This window comes from Vigna umbellata, chromosome 1 (genome assembly GCF_029865625.1).
Source record: "Vigna umbellata cultivar VRB3 chromosome 1, Vumbellata_1.0, whole genome shotgun sequence".
Classification (NCBI taxonomy): Eukaryota; Viridiplantae; Streptophyta; class Magnoliopsida; order Fabales; family Fabaceae; genus Vigna; species Vigna umbellata.
The window spans coordinates 52,767,418-52,792,697 of NC_142165.1; the positions used below are offsets into that span (position 1 = coordinate 52,767,418).

The window sequence follows — 25,280 nt, forward strand, 5'->3', positions numbered from 1 at the left end:
GTTTCCAGCTTTTGTTTTCTTACCTGCAGTTGATTGTTTGGGTTTGATTTGAGTTTCTATGTCCTCCTAGCGGGGGTGGAATCTCACATAAACTCGATTGTTGAGTTTACAGCTGTATTATCTTTGTCTTTGTACCGATAGATGTGTTTCAGAACTACCCCTAATCTATATCATTCAGAGGTATATCTTTCAAAAAATTGACATGATTGATAGCTTTTGATGTGCATGAACTATGCTTATCATAAGTAGTTATGCAATTATTGGGTGGAGATGCGAGGAAACAGGGAAGAGCGTGAACTAATAGGTGAAAATCAGAAAGGTTGTTTGGATGTGTTCCGTATGGGGGATAAAAAAAGGAGAGACCTGTGTCTTTTCATTTCTCCTCTAGTATGTGGAGGAATGCAGCTTGGAAGACACATTTTCATGATTTGGGGTGAGAAACCACTAGAAATTATGCAGAGTCCATTGTAAAAGTCGTTTAACTAGAAATTTTATTTTTTTTCTGTCTCTTTTCATGTTGTGCCTTGTTTTTCTTTAAACCTTGCTACTTTATTTTATTTCATTTCATTTTATTTCGTGTTATATTATTTCTTTCTTCCCTATTTGTATTCACTGAATAACTTTTTTTTCCTTATAAAAAACACACTGCATGCCAGTAGGCTCAGATGCACAAAATTACTGAAAAAATCGTTAGCGTCGTGCTCTATAATTTTTGTTTGGAAATTTTTTATTGGGATGCTATAGTTTTGCTTTGATCATATTAATTAATTGACAAGTATTGCATGAAGAGGGTGCGCTGTGGTGGACACTGGTACAAGTGATTCCCGTGTGCAAAGGTTATCTGTATAAAAATGGTTCTCTGCCATAAATTACAGCCATTATCCACTGCATGTTAGAATGAGACTGGGTAAATTGATTAAAATTGGTGCACTTCATCTCAATCTATGAACTTCTGGTGTTCAGAAGTTCAAGAAAAAAGTGGGATAGTTTGGACACTATAATATTAGAAGGAAAAAGACAGTTACCTAGAATTTGTTTGGTAAATTGAAAGTCAAAAAGATTTGGTATACCTGTTATTTAATGGTTAGAGTACAGTTTAACTGTATGATATTTAACTGGATCACTTGTTTGGTTGTGAGTACGAAAATTGACACTACTTTAATCCATTCTTACAAAATAAATAGTCAATTTTCAACAAAAGACTGTTACTAAATTAATACTAAAACAATTTATTCTGTTATGACCAAAAACTGTTTGTACTGCCAGTGACAAGCAATTTCCTTTCATTTATCTCCTAAAAATAAATTCTAATAATTAGTAGTATTAGTACCTAAAGGAATTGTACTATCATTGCGTATAACATTTTAAGGACACTGACGTTAGGGACGAGAAGCTAAGTAGCATTCTGCAGAAGAAATCATTTAGGACTTAGGAGCCATGCTTACAATGAGGTTTGCTGTCTGGAATCTATGTAGCAAGAAAATGGCTGCAGCAAGTAGAAATGCTGCTAGGAGAAGCATGAACGACATCAGGCTTTGTCGCAAAATTAAGGTCTGATCCTTTCTAACATGAATATTGAGTACAGATCCATTTTTAGGAGGAATTCAGATTGACTGAATTTCAGTTTCACTTTCAAATTCTAAGCATTAATTAATTATTCAGACCACTCAAAGTTCTAACTTATTTCTAATCTGTAGAACGTTATTCACTCGTATCCTTAGCTTGGGAAAATGACAATGGAGCTGGTGTAAAACAAATAAAACGACCATTTTGTAAAATTAGAGAATATACTGAATTCATATTTTCTGCAGATTAAAAACACGAGTTTTTTTTTTTTTCTCATTCTCCAACAGGTATGTTTTTAAAAGGGTTAACACATTTTGAGCCTGTGACATGAAAGTGTACTTAGTGTTTTGAATAGAAAAGAGGCGAAATGAAATGAAATGAAACAAAGCTATATATTTACATTAGATGAGAAGAATAGCAGGTAGATTCCTAATCTACTGGAATCGTAAATGGAGAAAAAGCATGTTGTGTTGTATGGAGGTGTTGTGGTTCACCTCATCAAGAGATGAGGCAAGAGCGAGGAGAGGAGAGGGAAGAGAAGCAAAACAATGAGGATAGCGCCGAGAATGATGGCATAGCAGGTCCACTTCCTCGAACTCTTCTGAATCTCTTTCGCATCCTGAAGCTGCTCGGTGCCCCGTCGCACAAACGAACTCGCATGCGCCACGTGGCTCTCGATGTTGTTCAGCTGCTGTCCCTGCGCCTCCACCATCGCCGCCATGTCCAGAAAAACCTGGTGCAGTTCCATCAAGTTCTTCTCAATCTCCTTAACGGCGTCGTGCCGCTCCTGAATCTCCGAAATCGTGTCCATTATCTGACCCCTCCCCTGCTCCTGAATCGCCCTCTGCAGAAAGCTCTCGCTCTCCCCACTCGATATCAAATTCTCGATCGTTTCCTCCTCCGCCTTCTCCCCCGTGATCGTGAAGTACCTCCTCTCCACCGTCTCCTTGTACTCCATCTGTATGCGCGCCCGAAGCCCCTGGAAATCGTCCATCATGTCCTTCAGCTTCTTCCCCAACCCGCTCACCACCGACGTCCTCGTCCGGTCCGCCGACGACCCCGGCCCGCACCCCGGCAAGCTCCGGTTGGCCGCGTTCGACCGCTCCAGCGCCTCCAGCTTCCCCTTTATCACCTTCACGCGCTTCAGCACCAGCGCCACGTCCTTATCCATTCGCGCCCGAACCTCCTTCATCGCCTTGGCCGTGTGCGCCGTTTTGCTCTCTTCGTTCGCCTCTTGCAGCCTTCTGTACAGCATCTCGACACTCCTCATGTCCTCTTTCACCTCCTCCACTTCCTCGAAGAACTTATCAAGGTTCACGCTTTCTTTCCCCGCCTCCACATCATCCAGGTATGCCTGCTCTTTCAGGTCACTGTATTTCTTGAACGAGTTTGAGAAAAGGTCGTTCATTTTTCTTCCTTCTTTCTTCCCCAACTACCTAAAACCTTTTTTTGTTCTTTTTCTAACGTGGGATATCTTGCATGCTATGATCAAAATCTTGAGGAGCATGTGCTGAACTCATCCTCCTCTGCAAAACCAACAATGGAGAGAACCCAGAAGGTGACAATTGACAGAAGCGAGTAATTGCCACCAACGCAAGGTTTAATTTTTGAGGATGTTTTTTTTCTTGTTCTTGTTTTTATGGTGCTGGTCTCATTGGCTTATGGTAATTAATGATGGATGACGAAACAAGATTTGTGTTTGCCTTTTTTTGAATGGAATCTTAAGATGGTTTGTGTCCTTTCAAAGCTTCTGCTCTTTTTTATTTTTAGGAAGATCGATTTTAGAGCTTAAATTATATATTGTTTGTTTAATTAGATGTTCCATTTTGATACTATCTAAAACAAAAACAAATTGGATGTTTATGCAATTGTGTTTGGAACCTAACAGAGCTTAAGCTAGAAATGATGAAGCCTATAATAGATGGAACTTAGCAGCCAGTCTTCCCTCTTTCACACATTCTATTTTTGAAAGGAAAATCCATGGCGGCTCAATTCATTTTCATCTTTCACGTTAAATATCTAACATAATGAAACTAAAGAAATTAAATAAAGTAATGTTGTATAAGTAAGATGAAATATTTCTCTCTAACAATAACTGTTCAGTGTAATCAATCTTCAATCAAACAATAATGTTGTATGTTAAACATGTTTATACTTTGTAATATACAAGTATTGAATTAGTATTTATATATACATGTACATTATTGACAAATAATGGTAGATAATAATCATGACTGGTATTTTTAATCTTTAATTAGCATTATTGTTGTTGTACTTCTAGTCTTTACATAATAAATACATAAATAACTTATTAAAATCAACATAAAATAATTGAACTAGTTATTTTAATTGATAGTAATATAATTTAAATTTTATCTTGTTTGCTCATATTAGATTTGTAGGCTCTCTTGTTGAATGGATTAGTGGGTTTTTTACTTGTGTTATTCGTTGTAAATTGTGGTCTTTGTTATTCATGCATGTTATAAGTGCAGGTGTATCTACTGATAATAAATAATAAAAAATAAAAACAAAAAATAAAATTAAAAAATAGATATTATGACAATTATTAAAATGAAAAATATAATTTATATTAAAAATAAAAAATAAATATTACATTAACTTTTATAACATTATAATCAAAATAAGAAAACTTTACGATAATTCCTATTTATTATAGGTGATATTTTACTGATAATAAAAGAAAATAAAAAGTAGTTGTTAATAAGAATAAAATCAACATAATATGTACAGAAATATATTATAAAAATGATCTACGTTATTAATTGTTACTATTTCGTCTAATATTAGTGAGGAACATTGGTTAACACATTAAGAAGTGATGCCTGTCAATTACGATGACAAGAAATTCTAAATAATATATTTGCGCGTCCTTCTATGTTGGCTTAACTAATTAATGTATAAAAAATTGGATGTTTATATTTTAGGTACAATTTGTAAATCATGTTTAACAAATAAATAATTTATGCAATTAGAAATTCAACTTAATGATTAAAATCCAATTAAACTTAATAATTAAAATTCAATTAAATGTAATTATTCAAATCGGATTGATCCTTTTCAATCAAATAAACTAAATAAGACTAAATATAATTAATCACAAAAATTATTGGTTGTTGAACATTTCCGAAGAAATCATAGAACAACGAACATTTCCACAGCAGTTAGAGATCACATTTAATGATATACATACTTCCCACTAATATTTTGTTTGGACAGTATGGAATAAAGAAAAAAGTTAAAATAAAAAAGTAAAACTGTTTAAATGAGTTGAAGAAGAGTAAAATATAAAATAATTTTACCTATTATTCTAATATTATTTTTATTATTTATTAATTTTATTATTCAAATACCCTTAAAACACATTTTCTAGCAATGGTACATCTTTGTCCACCTCTTTTGTTCTTTGTTTTTCTTCTTTCTCTCTCATTGCTGAAGAAGTTGTTCTAATCTTGGCTTTTCCATGCCAATCAGCTCGAGAAAAGCAGGGGATATCTTCTCTCATCCTCGCTTTCCATCTTTGTAACAGAGGAGGTTCGGAAGCAAACAAAGCTAAGTGTAAAATAAGGTTTGGTGTATACATCAATCTTCGTCCAAAATTCTTAAAACCCAGAGTATTCATTCTTTATCTGTTTCTCACTTTTGTTGTAAAGATGAAGGATTTTAGATAGGAGTAAAAAGAGTAGCTAAACCTTGATCCACTGTTATTTGAAGTTTATCATAGGCCATCAAAGCCTTCTGCTCACAGTGGTACGATCCTTTACCCCTTGCCAGAACCTCACCATCTGCATCTATGATCCCTTCCTTCTCCTGGTCCCCCAAGCGCGGTCCAGGTTCCAAGACCAAAGCTTTCACCTATGGTTTGTTTCAAAAGATATAGAAAGTAACAATTCTTGTCGTGCAAATAAATCAGTGCAGGAAAAGTATAACAGTAGTGATGTCCACACCTTTAGGTACATGACATGTGGCGATTTTACATGACCTCCATTATTCATTTCTGACATCAATGACAGCAACGGTAATTTGGGGCAATTCTTCATAATGATCAAGTCCAGATAACCATCTGAGAACTGCATTTACCAAATTAAATTAACAAAAGACTTGTCAAGTTCATGGCAACTATCAGCAATAAATAGTTAAGATGTCACAGAATAGAGGGAGAAAATTTCGGGTGTGGTGTCAGCTAGCAGTTATGTCAATGATGTCAACAATTGGAGTGTCTCTATGATCTATTCTGCATGATACTTATAATGAACATTGATGTCTAATAGTCATTAAAATGAAGCAAAATATACCAATAGCCATTCCTCGTTTAGTTGTATATTAGCCTCCATGGGACCAGTTCGGATACTAATTTATATGGATTCATCTTCTAATTCTATTTTTAATGTTGCAATACGAATCAGTTCTAGCTATGACATCACACAACAGGTGAAAGAGTACGAGAGAGCAATGATACACAAAAGAACTTTTACGCATACAACCAACCTCTGCATTTGGTGCAGCCTTGGTATTTTCAGCACCCCAAGGCACATTGTGAAGCCAGACAGAAATAAATGGTCCATTTAAGACCCTCCAACTCAGATTCTCCAAGTCAATTTCAGGTCCCTGATAGCCTAGCCTTTTTAACTTCCCTGGTTCCCCATCCATTTGATCACTAATTATGCGTTTGCTGGCAGAACTGCCAGGGTAACTTATGGTCTCCCCGTAAGCTTCAAATCCAGGTGCAGGCACAAAATAAAGACATCCTTCATAATGCCTCAAATGGAAGATTCGAGTGAGAGCCTACAACAATAGGTAATGCAAACAAAGTAAAAATAACCTCAATCCTTTTAAGTCAAGGAAATTACTGTATAACAACGAGAACATATCACCAAACTAGACTGGCACTGAAGTGTGGGTCACTACTAGGTACACATAATTCTGGCGCAAGAAATCGAGAGACTCTTAAATTTGGTACTTTGGCTTCTACATAAACACGATTACCTTTTTTGTAAACTTTGTAGGTGATCAATACTTTGATGATTAACGGCTTTTTGATTTATGTTCTTGCCTTCAACCAAAGTATAAGAAAACTCATGCAACAATAATTCATATAAAAAGACTCAGCAACTAAAGAAAGCATCATAAACAAACATGTCTTCCTACTTATTATGGCTTACTTACATAAAAATCTATTCGTGCACTTCCCATCCACCTATACTTTTCAGACTCGATATCAATGTCAGCCACCAGACCTGAAATAAAATTATCAAATGTTACATCAAATAACATGGCCACAACCACATGCTTCCTCACAACCACCTCTTTTTCAAAATCCAATATATGGTGACGTTAATTTATAGTTACCCCATGCAAGCATCAACACACTGAAAAATCTGGTTTCCCCTTGTGTGATGGTGGCCACATCAAGTGATTGCTTATGGCCTGACAGCATTTAATGCCAAGTTAATATTTATATCAACACAGTAAAAAGAAATCATATATATGGTCACAATTGTCACAAGTTCGAAACCTCTTATAATGGCAAGAACAGAATTGGTTATTGTACAGGGATCACCCACTGAATCGAGAAGAGACTTTGCCATGCCATTCCCCGTACCTTCATTCATTTTATACGAACGTACATCACAGAGGAGATAATTGGAAGGTTAACATAACAAAATTTATTGACTAAATTCATTGAAGAAAAAGGAACAAAACCTGCAGGAACTACTCCAAGGGGTATCTTTATTGCAGTGTCCCAGTCCTCCCTCTGAAGCAGTCCATTTACAACCTACTAAAAATGCGTGACGTTAGTAAGATAATTAAATAGAAACATAGGCAACCATGTGTACAAAAGAAACTCAAACAATCATTAGTTCACACAGCCAATTTCACAATCATAATGGTAGCACTTGGTACGAACTGTAACCAATTAACAACAATAATTTCAGTGAACTAACCTCAACCAAAATCCCATCTCCACTGACACAAACTATTCCATCGTATTTGGAAAAATCAAGTGACTGAACAACTTGCTTTGCATGGAGCTGATGCTTGGTTTCTGATATATAATAACAAAAAGAATAATTCCAACTTATAGATAGTACTATAATTTTTTTATTATGTTATAGACTATGATAGAATGCATTAATAATAAAATATTTAACCTTTAATAATAGTATTTTAAAAAAGTAATTTTTATTATTCACCGTAAAAAAATCTGTACACTTATAAACATTAAACTAATAATAATTATTATAATAACATTTACTATTTATTTGGATTTTATACCTACAACAAATTTTTATATTTTAGTTTTTACGTATAGTGCATGAATACTACATTTCCATAAACTTAGGATAGGGCGTCAATATAATCAATATAAATATAATTAAATTTTATAAATGATGAAAAAAAAAATGAACACTATTTATAATTTAAAATGAAATTAAATCCTTGAATAAGTATCAATGTCATTATAGTTCCTTCTCTTCTTCATCGTCTCTCAAAAGAACTGACTCCAAATCAAGTCAGCACTAGAAGCTTAGAAACTTCAAGATTCTTACCCTTTCAAGTACATCCTATTTATCTCCACCAATATCCCACATTTTGTTTTCACACTCTATATAACTATTACACGTCCTTGAGTGGAGATAGATATTTGTGTGTGTGTATATATATATATATATACTTTGAATCTTTGGCTCTTTTAATATTTAGGAATATTAATGTTTGATTGGTCTTTATAGATTGTTAATATCAATCACACATTTTTTACAATAACAATAATGGTAAAAGAAAGAAAACCTAAGGAAAAGATCAAAACCTTGAACAGTAAGATGGACTTGTGCGTCTTCCAAAAGAGGTTTAACATGATCTCGAAAAATATTGGCAGCAAATTTCCTTCCCCCGAAAGGATTAACAAAAACAAAGAGCCTCTTGGGGCGTCCTGTTCCAATAAAAATCAGAATCCGCAGCACAAAATTAATCACATAAGCTCCAAAAAAGCTTCGAATTAGTTACCCAGGGAATCGATGAATTCTTTAAGCTTGCGGCACCAGAGCCCGTGCGATTCCTCCGACGATGGCCGAAACACGACGTCGTTTCGGACCACTTTTCCCCTGCTCCCGCAACCACAGCATCCATCTGCTCCCTCCACCACGGTTTTCAGCCTAATGTTCAAACCATCGGTGGCGAACCCGATAACCTCTTTTTCGATGGTCAAATTCCGTTTACCTCCATCCGGCCACCACAGCTTCCCATCGGCAAGCAGGGATAACTGCGTCACAGTTCCGTCAACGTTGACCTGATCGGAGATTATGGCGGCGGTTCGGTCCATTTCCTGCGAGAACCGGTTTGGTTGCAAATTAAACCGCCAGAGCGAAAGGTAATGACTTGAGTTAGGAGGAATACAATTGATTAATTTGTTGATTTCTTTTTCTCAATCTTACCGAACAAATTTTAATATATAACAAAAGGCTTAATTTTTAAAAGTAGACTAGCAGTGTTTTTAACTAATAAATTCGTTTTTAATATATTTACACACATTCCAAGAATAAGTATTCAGTAATACGTATTATATTTAGATTAATTTATTTTGGGAATTAAATTAGTCAATTTTTTTTATAAATTTTACCGCCTTTTTAAACTTGTTCCTAAACGTGTACTTTGATAAAAAAAATTAAATGAAATGATTTCTTACCTTTTGAAATTTATTTAAAAAGGTATTATGTTAATGGTTATAATTTTAATTTATATACTTTACATTTAAATATGAATTAGTCAGTGTCGAAACGAGCATGGGTTATCAGAGTTCTCCTTTTCACATTGCGATTAGGATTACGTCATCATTATAGAATTAAGGAAGAAAAATAAATTCAAAATTAAAAATAAAAAAATTATATTATTTTAATTTTGTAGAATGTAATATTATTACAAGAGTGTCGTATGTGTACAATTATTTATGGTCCTATTTAAATAACAAAACAAAATATTTAGGGAGAACATAGAGAGGTTCCTCATCTTTACAATAATGAGATATTGTTATTATATTGGTACAGATATTGCTATATAATAAGTATTAAAAATACATGTCAGGCATTTATTACCTTATCATAATAAGAATTAGATAATATAAAAAATTAAAAACATATATAGTACCATATATCATTTATAATGATAAGATCAAATAACGTATGATAACTGCATTCACCAAATAAAATTAGTTAAAATTGTGAAGATTGTAGGCAATAAGAGATAGAAAAGGACATGTGTTGGGACATGAATAGTTGGATTATAAGAAAAATAGATAAATATGAAATGGAGGGAATGTGAGGGCTGTATGGTGCTTTTTTGGAACTGTGGTTTTGTATGTTACTGTGTCAACAATAGGAAACAGTCCTCACTACAACAATAGGTGAACAGAATGAGATAGCAATTATATGCATAAATTATTTTGGAATTATGTAAATCTAACCATGGGTCAAACTCTATGTGCTTATAAATATTTTTCTTACATTTTTTGTTGAATGAGTGGGTTGAAAAGTGTTTTTTGTTTTCTACTTAAAAGTGAGTTAAGAATACGTAAGTCTTCGTCACAATATTTTAATTAATTTTTAATATTTTTTATAATAACATGACTTTTTTTAGTGAATTAATTTTCAAATATTTTATATTAATTATAGTTAGTTTATCTCAGTTTGAATTAATATAAATAATTTGAATTTGATTTAGTTGTTGCTTAACTTGTCTCGACTTAATATAAACTTGATTTGACTCACTTTATATGATATGACTTTACTTGAACTAACATGAATATCAATTTGTACAATTTGATGTAAGTCAAACTTGACTAGGCCAAGGTGGTCGGACTCGACTCATTCTAAGGTGAGACTGACTCGACTCAATTCAAGTTGAGTCAAACTGAAATTTGGTAGAGGTTGCCTTTAACTCGACTTAATCAAAGGTGGATCAAAATAACTTGGCAATAGGTAAGTTTACTTAACTTGGCTTAAGGTGGGCATACCTCGACCCAAGGTGGATACAAAATGACTCAATCCATGTGAACTCGACTTGAACTAGTTTGGAGAGGGTCAATGTGGACCTAACTTGACTTAATGCAATGTATGTTTAACTATACTTAGCCTAATGTGGAACCAATTTGATTGGACCTAACATAGGTCCAACTTGATTGGACTTAGCATAGGTCAAACTTGACTTGACTCAACTTGATTGGGTCTTACTCAACTCAGTTTAAGGTGCATATTCGACTTGCCTTAGCTCGAGGTCTACTCGACCATTTGTGGCCTTAATTTGACTGGCTTGACATGGACCCAATTTGATTTGGTCTAACATGAATCTAACTTAACTTTGTGCAGTGTGATCTTTATAACATCCCTAATTTTCTTAACACTTTTAAAGTCATTTAGTTATAAAGAACCAATGATTTCTAATAAATCCTCTCAAAAACTTGATTTTCGAAAATAATATTTTGTTTTAAAAAAATTGAGTTATCTAATGCTTAAGTATACAATAATCACTTCCAAAATCTTATTGTAAAAATACTTAAAATAAATAACCTTAAGACCTTTATTAAAATGGAGAAAACAATAATTAAGTGTCTTTACATAATATTGAGTAACATGAATAAAAAAAATTATAAACTATAAATTGTTAGACGACACTCATCCCACTCTCCACATTTATCCTTGCTATGCATCCAACCTTGCTTCATCATCTACTCATAAACAACATACACAATCATCGCAAGTGGAAACCATAACCAGAAACATAAGGGTAAATTAATATAACAATAATTATAATTAAAGAAATATCAATATCACATATATCACAACCTATCATTTAGTAGTAGTCATGAAGATTTCTCTAACTCATAACAATCATGGGGACTTGCCTAACTTGTAACAGATATGGGGAGTTGTCCAACCGTAGCAATCATGGGGACCTACCCAAACCATAACAGTCATGAGGACCTACTCAAACCATAGCAATCATGGGGACCTTCCCAAACCATAGTAGTCACGGGAACTTGTCTAAATCGTAGACCTATCCAAACCATAACAATCATACTTACTTAGATGTCTATGAGCAATCTGATCATTAACACAAAATACGACAATACATATTGATACTCATCACACAATCACATGAAAAATTAAATTCCCTAACTTAGTTCTAGTATGTAACATTCCAAAAGCTTCTCACCACATTTTTACTTGTGCTCGTGCAAACCTATCTAGGGTGTTGCAACATGAGCTAGTGGCAAGACCTAAGCATTTTTCTTTGTTTGTGAATATGTGATTAGGAGTAATATATTTTTGTATAGGATTAGTCCTTTATTTGTAAACAAGTCTTTTCTTTAGGCCTTGCATTTAAGCCAAACAGATGTTTATTTAGGACGGTGTATTTTGCTCATTTTTAGTATAAAAGTCTATAGATTAATCGATTAAAAAGATAAAAAAAAATCAATTAAAATAGAGCATGTTCAGCAAAGAAGTACAACATCTCTAATTGAATCAATTATATAAGTACCATAATTGATTCAATCAGAGTGTGTTATGTAGTCATGTAGTTTTGGCTTTTTAACTTGATTCTTGAGTGACCATACAAACTAAGGTGTTTTTTTGGAAAGATTGGGCCTCCAGTAATCTTAGAACATTATTTATGGGTTAAAACATCCACTAGCTTGCACATGAAGCAAAGAAAGGTGAATACGCATTTGACAATTGACTAATCACTAAGAAAGTTATAAAGCTTTTCAGTTTTAGATTCTTTGTATCTTTTTTCTTTTTGTGGAGACTTGAGTCAACTCCTCAAATATATAAATAGGAGTGCTCAAGCATGGTAAAGAACAACTTGAAAATAATATAGAGAAATTCTATCAAATTTGCAGTTCTTCTTTTTCTGAGTTCAAAGGATAACTTGTCTTCTTGACTTATCCTAGATCTTTTCCTCAAGGATTAGCCCAACCTCCTTCAAGAATCACACCCAAATCACTCTCTCTAAACATATTCTCATTCATTATTTTAGGCTTTTGCACGAATCATATCCATGGAATCAACTTCAACTTTCATGAAGTAGATTCTCATCATGTTCCTTATTTAACTTCATAGTTATCTCTTGTTCTTCTCTTTTAAGTATAACCAACAACATATTCTCTAAAAAAACCATAACCTTCACCTACTCTTCTCATATTTATATCATTCTTAAAAATAAAAACTATCATTCAAGATATATCTCCCATAATCTTTATCACTTATTTTATTGTTTATAAAATATTTTTAAATCTCTAGAAGATAAACATAATCACACACATAATTAATCTTATATATTTTTAATAAATATGTTTAAGAAATAATTATCACACACCAAATCTTTTATTTTCTAGAAAATATTTTAAATACAATAAATATTTTAAATTAATAAACCATTATATCTCCTTCCATAATCTTTTTAATAAAATAGATATTTAATAAATTATTATATATCTCCTAATTAATTTTTAAATATTTTTTTTAATATTTAGTTATCACTTATTAATATATAACAATATCTATTATCTTTTTAATTAAACAACTATTACACCCACTTATCTTTTATTTAAAACATTTATTTAACTTTATTTATTTTCATAATTATTATAATTTATGGTCTTACAATTCAACTCGACATGATGCAGAACCGTATCAATTTTGGTTAGTTGGATCCACTCTAACTTGGCATGATCCTAACAACCTACTTAACTTGTGTCTGACCTAATCCTGTCTATCTTGGTCTGGGACAAACCCACACATACTGTTTCTTTACCTAATTTTCTTGACCTAGGTGTGACTTGACTTTGTCAACATTAGTCCAACTCAACTTAACCCAACATAAGTCATCTTAACTTGACCTTACTTACTTGAAACTAAATTTGGCAAACTGGACTTAATTCGACCTAACTTGTCCTAATTCATGCTCTATTTTGCTCAACACATTGGTCTGACTTGGACCTACTTTGTCTCAACTTGACCTAGACTCATGTCAACCAACTTGAGATGGTGTCAATCTGGTCTAACTTGACCTAATTTTGAGCTAACTTTGCTTATATTGAGTTAGGATTTAGATTGAGTAAATGTCTTTATAAAGATGATTTTAATTAATATTTTTTCATTTTCATTTTTAAATAAGATTTTTACTTTAAAAAATGGCTCATAGCTTGACGCATGAGGCTTTTGTTGTCATTTTGGTTCAATGTTTTTTTTTTTGTGAACTTTCTAGCCTTGTAAATTTTTTGACCCGCATGGATTAAGGTAAAATCTTGTGGGTTGGATCAAATTGATAAATCTACCCATATATCTAAATAATCAAATAATACTAAGCAACTATCACTGTAATTATAGATAAATACCTAAAAGGATGAATCATATATATATATATATATATATATATATATATATATATATATATATATATATATATATATATATATATATATATATATATATATATATATATTTAAAGATCATCATTCTAGAATACATTTTCATATATGAATAATACCCATTTTTGGAAATTTAAGCAAAAGATTATACAATCATGTCATATATCATATATTAAGAAAACCTCTTTGGCAACCAAGTGAATTTTGTATTTTTAAACAAATTCACCAAAGTTGGTTTTTATATTTTGGACCTAACGAGATCCAATTGCACCGTTTCTCCAAAGAAGATAAACCTTATTCCAAGTATTTATCATATGTAAAGTGTGATAAAAAATAATTTCTTGATAAAAAGATGACTTAAATAAAATGTGAATAATGGTTAACAAGATAACAAAAGAATTAAAATGAAACGAAATAAACAAAATCTAATAACTTATTAGACATATAATTTCAACAAAGATTCTCTAGGAGCCATAAACATAGAAGATATATATGAATTTAAATAACCATTTATATTGAGCATTTCAAATTCAATATTAGAATACATCAGTTATGAGCCTCTTGAATTTATTCAAAGACAACATATATGACAAAGGAATTAATACAATTGAGTTTAAATGTTATGATATTGTGAAAACGGATAGAATAACTAAAATGATACGATGTGATATATAAAATTTGTTATGGATAGGATCATATAATAAAATGATATTCTTTATACCATCATCATAACCTATAATAAGTTAGATTTTACATATGAATAAAAGACAAAGTAAGGAAAGTAAAAAAAAAAAACTCTCAATACAAAATAGTCACAAACACAACCATTGAATTTTTTAAAATAAGACAAACCTCGAGTAACATAAAATAAATTTTTTAATCACATAAAAAGCAATAAGGACAACTTCTCTTGATAACTCACTTGGAATATAAACAAATAAAAAAGAACTAATTTTAATTGTATGTTGATAATGTCCAACTTCCTTTTATTCACGAATATTAATATAAGATGTTTGACGTACATTTTCATTAGAAGCAAATATCTCAATAAACTTATAAAAAATATATTCACAACCTAAATGACAATGGAAACATCAATGAAATTATGTTATGTTTTTTTTAAAAGAAATGGTATATTATACATACTAAAAAATTTATGACAATGTTTCATAAGATAAATATAATAACATACAAGTACAACTATAATTATAAGAAGCATGATATCTAGATTCACCTAGGTGACGATCCTCGTACACAAGATATGATTAGTGTTTTTTTTATTATTATTCTAATGTGTTTTATAAAATGTGACTAATTGAGATACAAAACCAATAAACATGTTCTATATACCAAAAAATCACAATATTCAAATATAATCATCAAGCATAATATATAGATCAACCTATTGGGGACAAACAAAGTCTTACATCAGATAAAATAAGAGATGAACATGGATTTATATACACATTAGATATCTCCAAAGAGGCTTTTGGAGTGGTACCAAAAGCAAATTCGTGAAGGCTTAGCTTAAAGTAGACAATATCTTACCAGTATGGAGATCTATGTGTATGTGTGTGTTGAACCTCTCTACAGATGCTATCAATTCCATAAAAATGACTTGCTAATATAACTATTAAACAATTTAAATTTAACCAATCGAAAAATAAATAAAAAGTTACAAACTTGTAAAGAATTTAAATATAACTTTTTTTTCACGAATTTAATTTTTTTTTTAATATTTCACCACGTTAAATGTTCTAATAAAAAAGACGTTTATATTTTGCCCGATATAAAATTCTATTTTCAACAGAAGTTATAATCTTTTTTTCTTTACATGAAAATATTTTTTATACAAAAGTCAGTTAAAAAATTCTTATGAAACAATATTTCTTATTTTTTTAACAAATAAATTAACATAGAAAACAAATAATTTGAAGAAAAAAAACCCTATAGAAATACCTCATCGAAGTAATAACTTTTTCATCAAAATTATTAAAATTTTGAATTTCCGTTTTTCTAATGTTGTTGGCATGTGTTTTTTTCTAACACTATTATAACCAAAGAATTAACATTTTACACAATCCTTATTCTTGAATACTGTATTTATATTTTAAAATATGGTATTTGACATACTTTTTTAAGGCTTAAATATAGCTTGTTCATATTTTCATCCATTTTCTTTAATTTGTTCTTCTAAAAAAATTCTCAATTTTTGTTTTTTTTCTTCATTTATTTTTCTTTAATTTGTTTTTCTAATAAAGTTTCATTTTTTTTTGTTAATTTTGGTTAATATGTTATTTTTTTAACTTCGTTTAAATTGTTAACGAAACTTGTTCATTAATCTGTTTTTTGTAATTTTATTAATTTTTCTTAATTAAAAATAATTCTCTACATGTCAAGTCAACATTCTGTCTGATGATGATCTGTCCTGTCAAATTAGTTACTCAAGTCAGTATGAATGACATCGTTCTATATTCAATTTAGTCTCAATTTTTGTTAATTTTGTTTAATCTCATCTCAATTTTTGTTAATTTTATTCAATTCAATTCAATTTCAATTTTGTCCCTCTCCCAATTAAGAACAAATTTAATTTTTATATAAACATTAGACTAAAGTTTTTATTAAAATTTATATTTTTATTAAATATTTCTTTTATTGTTTTAAAACCAATTCTAACTTTATTATTGGAATATAATTATGAAATTTATGATTGATTTTTGCTACCGATAAAAAATAGGGTTAGAGTTCGTCTAAAACATAATGAAGAATTTTCTTTTTAAGTTTAAAAATAATGAAAATTCTTTTTCTAATTTAAAAAAAATAAAGACTTTTTTTTTAATTTTGAAAATAATGAAAAAATTTTCTTCTAATTTTAAACTAACTCTAACTCTACCATTTACATATAACAAAAATCAAACCTAAATCTAATAATTTCCTTCTAATAATATAGTTAGAGTTGATTTAAAAATAATGAAAAGTATATTTAATAAAAATGTAAATTTTAATAAAAAATTCATATAACATTTATATAAGATTAAATATGATCATTTTGGAGAGTAATCAAGACTAAAATAAACAAAATTATCAAAAATTAAAATTAAATTGAATAACATTATTAAAAATTGAAATTTAATTGAATATAACACTAACATGTAATACTGATATTGACTTGATATAAAATACTATATTGGCACATGATACAATGTTAATCTCCCATGTAAACAATTTTTTTAAAAATTAATTTTTTATAAATAATTAAATAAAAAACAATTTATACTATTCATCACCCTCTAAGTATTTAAATGTCATTAAAAAAAAAGACTAAGTGACCAAAATTAAATAAAATTTAGACCTATTAAAAAAATCAAATTAAACATAGACAAAAATAGAAAAGAAAAAAATAAAGGTTGTATTTAAGCCATGTTTTAACTGCATCGTATGGAAGGATTTGTGTGCATTCTAGGTTTTGGTTGATTACCGGATGGAGGAGACAGTGCAGCGCAAAGGCACGCACCTGAAGAAGAGGGCTCTGAAGAACAAAGCTTTGGGCATCAATTTCAACGAGAAAGACCTCAAAGACTACGTCACTGGTTTTCACAAGCGCAAGAAGAAGAGAAGAAAGGAAGCGCAGAAGCAACAGAACGAGGCACTGCGCCGCAAACGCTGCGAAGAACGCAAAAAGGTATTCACTTTTCCATTTTACTTCTTTATGTGCTTTATTATTACTAAGAGATTACATTCTTTTACAACCAATGGAGGGTTTGGTTTGTGTTAATTTTTTTGTTATGGATTTTGTTATCATATCTATTTGATTGTACTCGTCTTTCAGAGGAAGTTGGAAAGAGAATTCGTTCTGTATGGAGGCGTGCCACCTGATCAGAATGAGGAGCGCCAAGAAGAAGTTGCAGACCAAGTTGAATCTATTGCCGGTACATTTTCTCAATTGGAATATTCCTCGCAGTTGCATTGTTTGTTTATTCACTTGTTGAATTAGACTAGCTTCTTTTCAGTGTGCACAATTGAGAGAAAAAAAGAGGGTGAAATGAGTTATTTTTTTCTTAATAGCACTTGAAATTATCTTGAGTTATCTTTTTTATTTTTTTGAAGAAGCTAAACAATAGAGTAGAGTTTGTATAAAGTTGGTTACACATGAGCTTAACTAGAGATTATCCAAACAAAACCTTAGTCATATCAGCATTCCTTTTTACTCTGGCATTCGTGTTGTGTTTGAGCCTGATGTGATACTAGGACACATGTAACTTAAAAGTTTATCATCGGGGGTGAGGTCTAGTGGAAGAGGCCTAAACGTGGAAAATAAAGGTTGAATCCCCCCTTGAAGGAGTGCTCACATTTAATGTTTAACTGTGCCTTGAACAAGATTTTTTTTTTCAGAGGAGATATGGAAAACAAAAAAGTGTAACCTGAAAGTTTGAAGTAAAACCTGTCCAAAGTTTATTTACTAATGAATCTGAGGCTCTTTTTAGTGTATGATGTGTGATTGATTTCTTTTGTGCTTGTGGGTTGACTCATTTGGTGATTGGGTTTACCTTTTGTTGTTGAAAGAAACAAAAACATACGAGAACGCTGATTTGAAAGTTACTGTTGTGACAAGTGAGATCAACCCTGAAGAAGAAAGTTATCATAGTGAGAGGAAGGAGGAGACGGTGACCCCTCATTCCGTTGTGGCTGATAAAGGGCAAGGGGTACCTATAAGGAACAAGAAATCTTTTAAGAAGGTTGCAAAACAGAAGTCACGACCCAAGACATCAAATAAGAGAGACAAGAAGAAAGGAAAGAAGCGGGGCAAGAAGTAATGGTAGCTAAGCACCGTGCATCTTCAGGACAATCCTAAGTCTACAATGAACTGCGTTTATTTGAGGTGTTTGTTAAGTGCAGTAACTTGGCCACCTAGAAGTGAGAACTCGTGCTTGCTTATTGAAGGATTTGGACTTGTTTCATTTTTAATATTTGTTCTAGTTGGTTACCTGGTACCTAATGTTCATGACAGGATTTTCTCCAGCGGGGTCATTGCCGACTTTTTAATTTGGGGGATTCGAGAGTTAAGGAAGAAGCACCTACTTTTTCTCTTGTTTGGTTAATCGGTAACGGTATTGTGTATTGTACATTTAATTAATTTACATATTTAACTTTCTAGATTTTCTTTTCTCTTATTTTATGTCTAAATTTTTAGTTTCAGGTCAAAGAAGGGTTTTAGTTTTATCTTTTTTCCTTTTCTGGGTGCTATGGTTCATGTTATATGAAGACACATAATGAATCAAGCCCTTAATCCTGTGACAACCTTAAGAAAAATCCTTGGTAAAGTTGAGGAGTTAGGGAATGTATGTACTCAGCCAAGGCTAATAGCAACTTGACGCGGGTTTCAAGATTAAGCTGTTGCAGTTGTTAGTTCTATTTAAACCTTAATCAAGAATATTTACAGCCGTGTCTCCAAAAATTAAAACAGGTCAAATGACTGCTGCCATATTGGGATTCAGTTGCAAAAACTTTGAAGCAATCAAAATTTAGTTGAAAGCTTCTTAGCCATAAGCGACTTGACTGAAAATTTGGTGAAATTGTGCGGATGTTGGACTAATATTAAAATATATTTGCTATTAACATATAGGGCTCTTTTCAAATTGGGAGTTGCATTATCGACAAGGCATGACAGCATCTGTTACCCATGCCTGGTCTAAAATGCACATCTATTGGTATTTAATGAGCAAGATTTTACAATTGGTAGCAAATGGCTAGCTGTTCCTTATGAGAAAAAATAATGTTTCAATTAAAGAAAGAATTGTCTTCAATTTTGCAGGAACGGAGTAAAAGAGTTATCTACCCAGTGAAATGCATGTGGCCGATGATTAATTGGCTAGTCTTTTTTACTAAGAACAAATCCAAGAAAAGGAAGTTAAGGGGACAGGAGCAGAAATAAATAAATTCTAATTATTGTAAAAAAATTGTAGTGCAATAATATGAAAGAAAAAAGAACTAAGAATTAGGGTATTTATAATAAAAATGGTATTATAAGAAACTCTCCCTCTGGTGCTAACCTTAAGAAAATTTTACCATACGTTATTTTTAAGAAATTCTTACAAGTTTTACACCAATTGATAGGATTCTGAGATTCTCACTTTCATAGTTTTTTATTTGCATTTATTTTTTACAACTTAAAAGGATTACTTTGATTATTATAATTAAATATTAAGTTTATGAAATTGTCTTTTTTTATAATTATTATTTGCATTTATTCTTGCAAATTTTCTTTGTAAAAAGTTAGTATTGAACAAATACATGTTAGTAGAGGTGGGTAAAATTATGCTAATTGATATGAATTATCAAATATTTCTATCATATTAGACTAAAAAATTGAATTATTTATAACAAAAATTGAATTGAACTATTTTATAATTTAGTTAGTTCTAAAGTTATAATTTAGTTAATTGTGCATTAATTTAAAACTACTTTGTTGATAAATACACATTAGTCACATATGTTGGAGGTTGAGACGAGTCAACTTGAATCGAAGATTGAGAAGTGCTAGTCTGAGTTGAAGGTCAAGATGAGTTAATGCAGACCAAAAGTCGACATCAATTAGCTTGAGTTGAAGGTCGAGATGATGAACCAAACCAAGTTGAAAGTTGAAATGGGTCAGGCCGGGCCACGATAAAAATTTGGCTACATTTGACGATTGAAATTTGATCAAATTTGATAGAGTAGGCCACAATTGACATTTTTTTGAATTTGATTAAGTCATCCCTAATTGAAATTTGGTCAAATTTAATCAAGGGGTTGAAATTCATTTGAACTTGACCCAGTTGACCCTGATTGAAATTCAACTGAATTCAGTTAAGTCATCTTCGATCAAAATTTGACCAAATTCAATTGAGTCGGTCATGACTAGAATTTAGTTTAGTCGACTCTAACTGAATTCGGCCAAGTTGATTATGCTCGAATTTGCCTGAGTCCACTTTGATTGAAATTAAGCCAAATTTGACTAGGTCAACCATAACCAAAATTTGATCGAATTTGAATGAGTTGACCTCAAACTAAAATTTAGTCAAATTTAATTAAGTTGATATCAATTGGATTTGATCATATTATCTCTGTCCACAATTTAATCAAATTGACAATTGAAATTAGTTGAATTTAACCTCGTTGACGGGAAAGAACTTGTTGAAAAGAGAAGACAACCTGTTTTAATTATCTTTATATCTAAAAATATTTAAATACAATGTAGTCGTACGATTTTGGTATCTGATATTTTAATTGAATGAATTAGATTTCTTGTATAACACAATTGTAGAATTTTGTCACACTCTAATACAAATTTAACAATTTTTTTAAACGATTTATCATATGGAAACTAGTATATATATATGTATATATATGTATATATATATATATATGTATATATATATATATATATATATATATATATATATATATATATATATATATATATATATAGGTTAAATGGGGTTCTAATCCAATGCTTGACATTTTCAAGATTCATTAATTTATTTTATTTTATTTTTACGTATTATCTTGAAATATGCAATACATCAACATTTTGTTATTTGTTACATCAATATTTATGTCATTGTGATAAGGAGCTTTCGTCATTACATATGATAAGGAACTTATCATCATCACATGATATATCTATTGTAACCAAATTTAAAGAAAACAATTAATTTATCCTATATATATACGAGGATCACAAGAACGAAATGATATTTTTTTAAATATAGTAAAATGTTGTGTAAGATTTTTGAAAATATCTATCTTAATAAATAGTAAATAATTTTTATTATTAGTAGTAATAAATTTTTTTATGATTAGAAACATTTAATAGATTTATATAAAAGAAAAGTGGTAAGCTAAATAAAGAATTGTGGTAGCTCAAATGGTAACTATGTACTAGTGATAGCAGGGTCAAATGTTCAAATTAATGTGTAGGCATACATTTCGGTGTTGACATTGAATAATGAACAAAATAAGAATTATGGAACCCTAAGTTAGCCTATAAAATGATAGGAAACTTCTAAAGTAAACAAGGAAGCCAAGAACCAAAGTAACATTTTGGTTTTCTAGACTATATTTTTCTTATTTTCTATTTTTTGGGTTATCTCGATAAAACATCAATTTTTACTTCGTTTACCAATATATTAAACTAAAATTTTGATATATAATTTATAAGATATATTAATTTATTTTTAACGGCCGAGTTATTAATTTCAGGTATGTTATCAGAGGAATTAATTTAACATTTTTGAGTAACTTGATTAACACTTTATTTTTATCTTTAAATTACCTCGATAAAACTTCAATTTCTACTTCATTTACAGTTATATTGACTTTAAATTTTGATATGTAGTATATTGATTCATCTTGACTGCTCAGATTTTTAATTGGATATCTGTGCTTAGAGGAAATAATTTATCATTTTGGGTAGATATGAAAACCACTAAATTCTATCCTTACGTTATCTCGGTAAAACTTCAATTTCCATTTCGTTTACCGTTAGATTGACCTAAAATTTTGATATATGATTCATAAGAGATATCAATTTATCTTAATCGCTCAAATTATTAATTTAAAGTTTATACTTAGAGAAATTAATTTCGTATTTTTGGTGGAGCTGAAAAACACTTGAATTTTGTCCTTAAGGTCTTGGTAAAACCTCAATTATTATATAGTTAAATATTAGATTAACCTAAAATTTAGATATGTAATTCCTAAGACATATTGATTTACTTTGACCACTCGAATTTTTAGTTAGATGTCTATATTTAGAGAAATTAGTTTCTTGTTTCTTAGGGAACTCAACACCACCTTAATTATGTTTTTGGATCATCTAGGAAAAACATTAATATTTCCGTTTCATTAAGCGTTGGAACAATTTTTTCACGTAATATTCCAATTGCTTAAGTGGTTAATAATCTTTTATCATATTGGGTTAAGTATTAAGTGATTGTGTAATTGATTTATATGTATGGTTGTATAATTGACCTAAACACTATTCTAAGTATGTATTACATGATGAATTGATTGATGAATATGAACATGATATGAGATTGACCAAGGGTCTCACGGAGAGATTTTGTGTTTGTAATCGATTAGTGTACACATTGATGTTAGGAGTCCTAACATTGGAGGTTATCCTGATACTCTAATAACCATTCAGTCTCAAGTAGAAAATGATGAGTTATGTGAGTCCTAGTCTATGTGCCAGTTTTGGACATAGGTGTTGATTGACTAATCTTATGGATGACATGATGTATTGCATTAGCAATGAGTCTGTAATTGTAGTGGAGACTCCACAAGTATACAGCCCCTTGATATTTCATATTAACCTTTCATCGGACGATCGAGTCTAGTATGATTATTGCATGATAATATGATTATTGTTATGTGTAGTATATATTTATGCATGTTTTAGTATTGATCTTTTGGATGTTATTTTATCCTTACTTGTTTGTGTAATAATCTTACAACATGTTTGTTATACGAGAACAAATTTACCGATATAACTATTAATGTATAAATGTGATAGGGGACGCAGTGATAAATTTTAGAAGCTTTTGAAAAACATTTGAAAAAATATTTTAAGTTTGTGATATTTAAAATTAGTTCTAAATTTTGGAAAATAATGATGTTTCAACTAAAAAAGATTTCTATTCTTAAATTTTATATAACTTTTGGTAAAAACGGGATGTTACATGCTGCCCACTTTTGACACACCTACGTGGGTGTTTCTTTTTTTCAAGTTTTCGTTTATTTTGGCAGGATGACACTTGGAAGGTCCACGCCGGAATTGGAAAATTGAAGGGCGTGTGAGGACATTTGAAAGATAAAACTTAGTTTCTCTTACCATCTCGCAATTTCGCTGTCTGAAAACCGCTCATCCCTTCCATTGTCTGATGTTGACTCTTGCATTTCCAAATCGGAATCGACAACCCTTTTAGTGATAAGTTTAATAGATAAACTTCTAATTTAGAGTATTGACTTTTGTTTAAAAACTCTATAAATCTTGCCTTTCACTTCAACTACGCCGTCGCAGGTAATTTTTTTTGTGGTTTTAAATCAAACGAAGGAAATGCAAAACTTAGTACACATATGCGATTTTGTTTAGTCATTTGAACATGTTTAGTTTCCTGTTAAACGGAGTACAGGCATTTTTGTTTTTGTTTAGTCAGTCCCACATGCAAAACTGAATTCATTGAAATTTATTATTAGTTCGTTATTCATATATGTCCGAGCACACATAGACATAATCATTTTCCCTCTTTCTTTTTCATTTTATCTTCTAATTTCACTCTTTTACGGAAATGGCCAAAAAGGTAAAGTGATGTATGTACGGAATAGGTGTAAATTATATATACATATACTGTAATATTCAATCCTTCTCGCTCTTTGATAAAAGTAGTTTTTAGAAAGAAGAGTTAATTAAAATGTGGTAAATCTTGTTCGTGTTTGTAGATGAAATAAAGACAAAGGTGAGGGGGTGAAAAGAAAACATTTACACGGTTTCTGTTTCATTCTCACATCACCTTGTTAGAATTGAGGAACCTGTAATATGGATCGCAACTTTGGCAATTCACTTGTATGAGTCCTGTCACTGTTGTTGAGATTCATTGCCTGTTAGCTTACTTGATCATTTGTTTTGGGTTTATCATTTTCCTCTGCTTCATTGCGTACAAGATTGTTTTTGATGGATTCAAATTTAACAATGATTACACACCTCATTCCCATTTTTTTGTCAGCATCGCTGAAGTTAATCATAGTGGTTACTGATTATTCTATGGAAATACTTGTTATTGTAATGTCTTGGTTTAACAGATCAAGTCCTCCAGATCAAATGATGTTAGGTAAAAACTAACCAAAAGGATAATGATATATATATGCATAACATGTTTATTAATAATAATAATAAAAAAAATCTTGTTCTTGGCATTTGATATGATGACCACATGTAGGACAAGTTCTAATTAAGCTATCCTTTTCGTCTCTCTGCTATGATGTTATGATGATTGCCTAAACCTTTTATTATAACCATAATATATTATTTCTCACATAATGTTGACTAATGCTCATTTTCATCTTTTCTTCACACAGGCTAATAAACAATATTAATATTTCTTATAATCCGTCTGCAACCAACGACTTGTCATTAGCATGCACATTGGCTCCTAGTGTTACATAACTGAGCTCACATTGCATGCATTTGTAAAGTTACAAGTTGAAGGAAAAAATGTTGATGTTGTAC

General features: G+C 30.8%; 2 protein-coding genes and 1 pseudogene across 3 annotated transcripts; 1 reads left to right on the forward strand and 2 right to left on the reverse strand.

Moving 5' to 3' along the window:
- Nucleotides 1–1,939: 1,939 nt before the first annotated feature.
- LOC124835282 (syntaxin-125 pseudogene) lies at nucleotides 1,940–3,356 on the reverse strand (annotated as a pseudogene).
- Nucleotides 3,357–4,719: 1,363 nt separating this feature from the next.
- Nucleotides 4,720–9,061, reverse strand: LOC124835280 (sphingosine kinase 1-like). Its single transcript, XM_047310177.2, has 10 exons — nucleotides 8,593–9,061; nucleotides 8,396–8,518; nucleotides 7,530–7,630; nucleotides 7,288–7,360; nucleotides 7,100–7,186; nucleotides 6,934–7,011; nucleotides 6,751–6,821; nucleotides 6,073–6,369; nucleotides 5,532–5,654; nucleotides 4,720–5,439 (listed from the first exon to the last, which is right to left on the reverse strand). The coding sequence occupies exons 1-10, from the start codon at nucleotides 8,906–8,908 to the stop codon at nucleotides 5,248–5,250; spliced, it is 1,461 nt and encodes a 486-aa protein (XP_047166133.1). The 5' UTR covers nucleotides 8,909–9,061; the 3' UTR covers nucleotides 4,720–5,247.
- Nucleotides 9,062–17,444: 8,383 nt separating this feature from the next.
- On the forward strand, nucleotides 17,445–19,167 carry LOC124835285 (ribosomal RNA-processing protein). Of its 2 annotated transcripts, XR_007028554.2 has the most exons (4): nucleotides 17,445–17,693; nucleotides 17,841–17,940; nucleotides 18,575–18,925; nucleotides 19,020–19,167. XR_007028554.2 is itself a non-coding variant. In XM_047310186.2 (3 exons), the coding sequence occupies exons 1-3, from the start codon at nucleotides 17,493–17,495 to the stop codon at nucleotides 18,823–18,825; spliced, it is 552 nt and encodes a 183-aa protein (XP_047166142.2). In that variant the 5' UTR covers nucleotides 17,445–17,492; the 3' UTR covers nucleotides 18,826–19,167. The 2 variants fall into 2 exon arrangements, 1 of the variants encoding a protein (XP_047166142.2); XM_047310186.2 differs by having other exon boundaries at nucleotides 18,575–19,167.
- Nucleotides 19,168–25,280: the final 6,113 nt, after the last annotated feature.

Coding starts and splice junctions, on each gene's coding strand:
- LOC124835280 (XM_047310177.2), bottom strand. CDS start 8,908: ATGGACCGAACCGCCGCCATAATCTCCGATCAGGTCAACGTTGACGGA. Junction 7,631..8,395: donor AGTCCATCTTACTGTTCAAG/GTTTTGATCTTT, acceptor ATTATATATCAG/AAACCAAGCATCAGCTCCAT. Junction 6,370..6,750: donor GTGCACGAATAGATTTTTAT/GTAAGTAAGCCA, acceptor CTATTGTTGTAG/GCTCTCACTCGAATCTTCCA.
- LOC124835285 (XM_047310186.2), top strand. CDS start 17,493: ATGGAGGAGACAGTGCAGCGCAAAGGCACGCACCTGAAGAAGAGGGCT. Junction 17,694..17,840: donor GCTGCGAAGAACGCAAAAAG/GTATTCACTTTT, acceptor CTCGTCTTTCAG/AGGAAGTTGGAAAGAGAATT. Junction 17,941..18,574: donor CCAAGTTGAATCTATTGCCG/GTACATTTTCTC, acceptor TGTTGTTGAAAG/AAACAAAAACATACGAGAAC.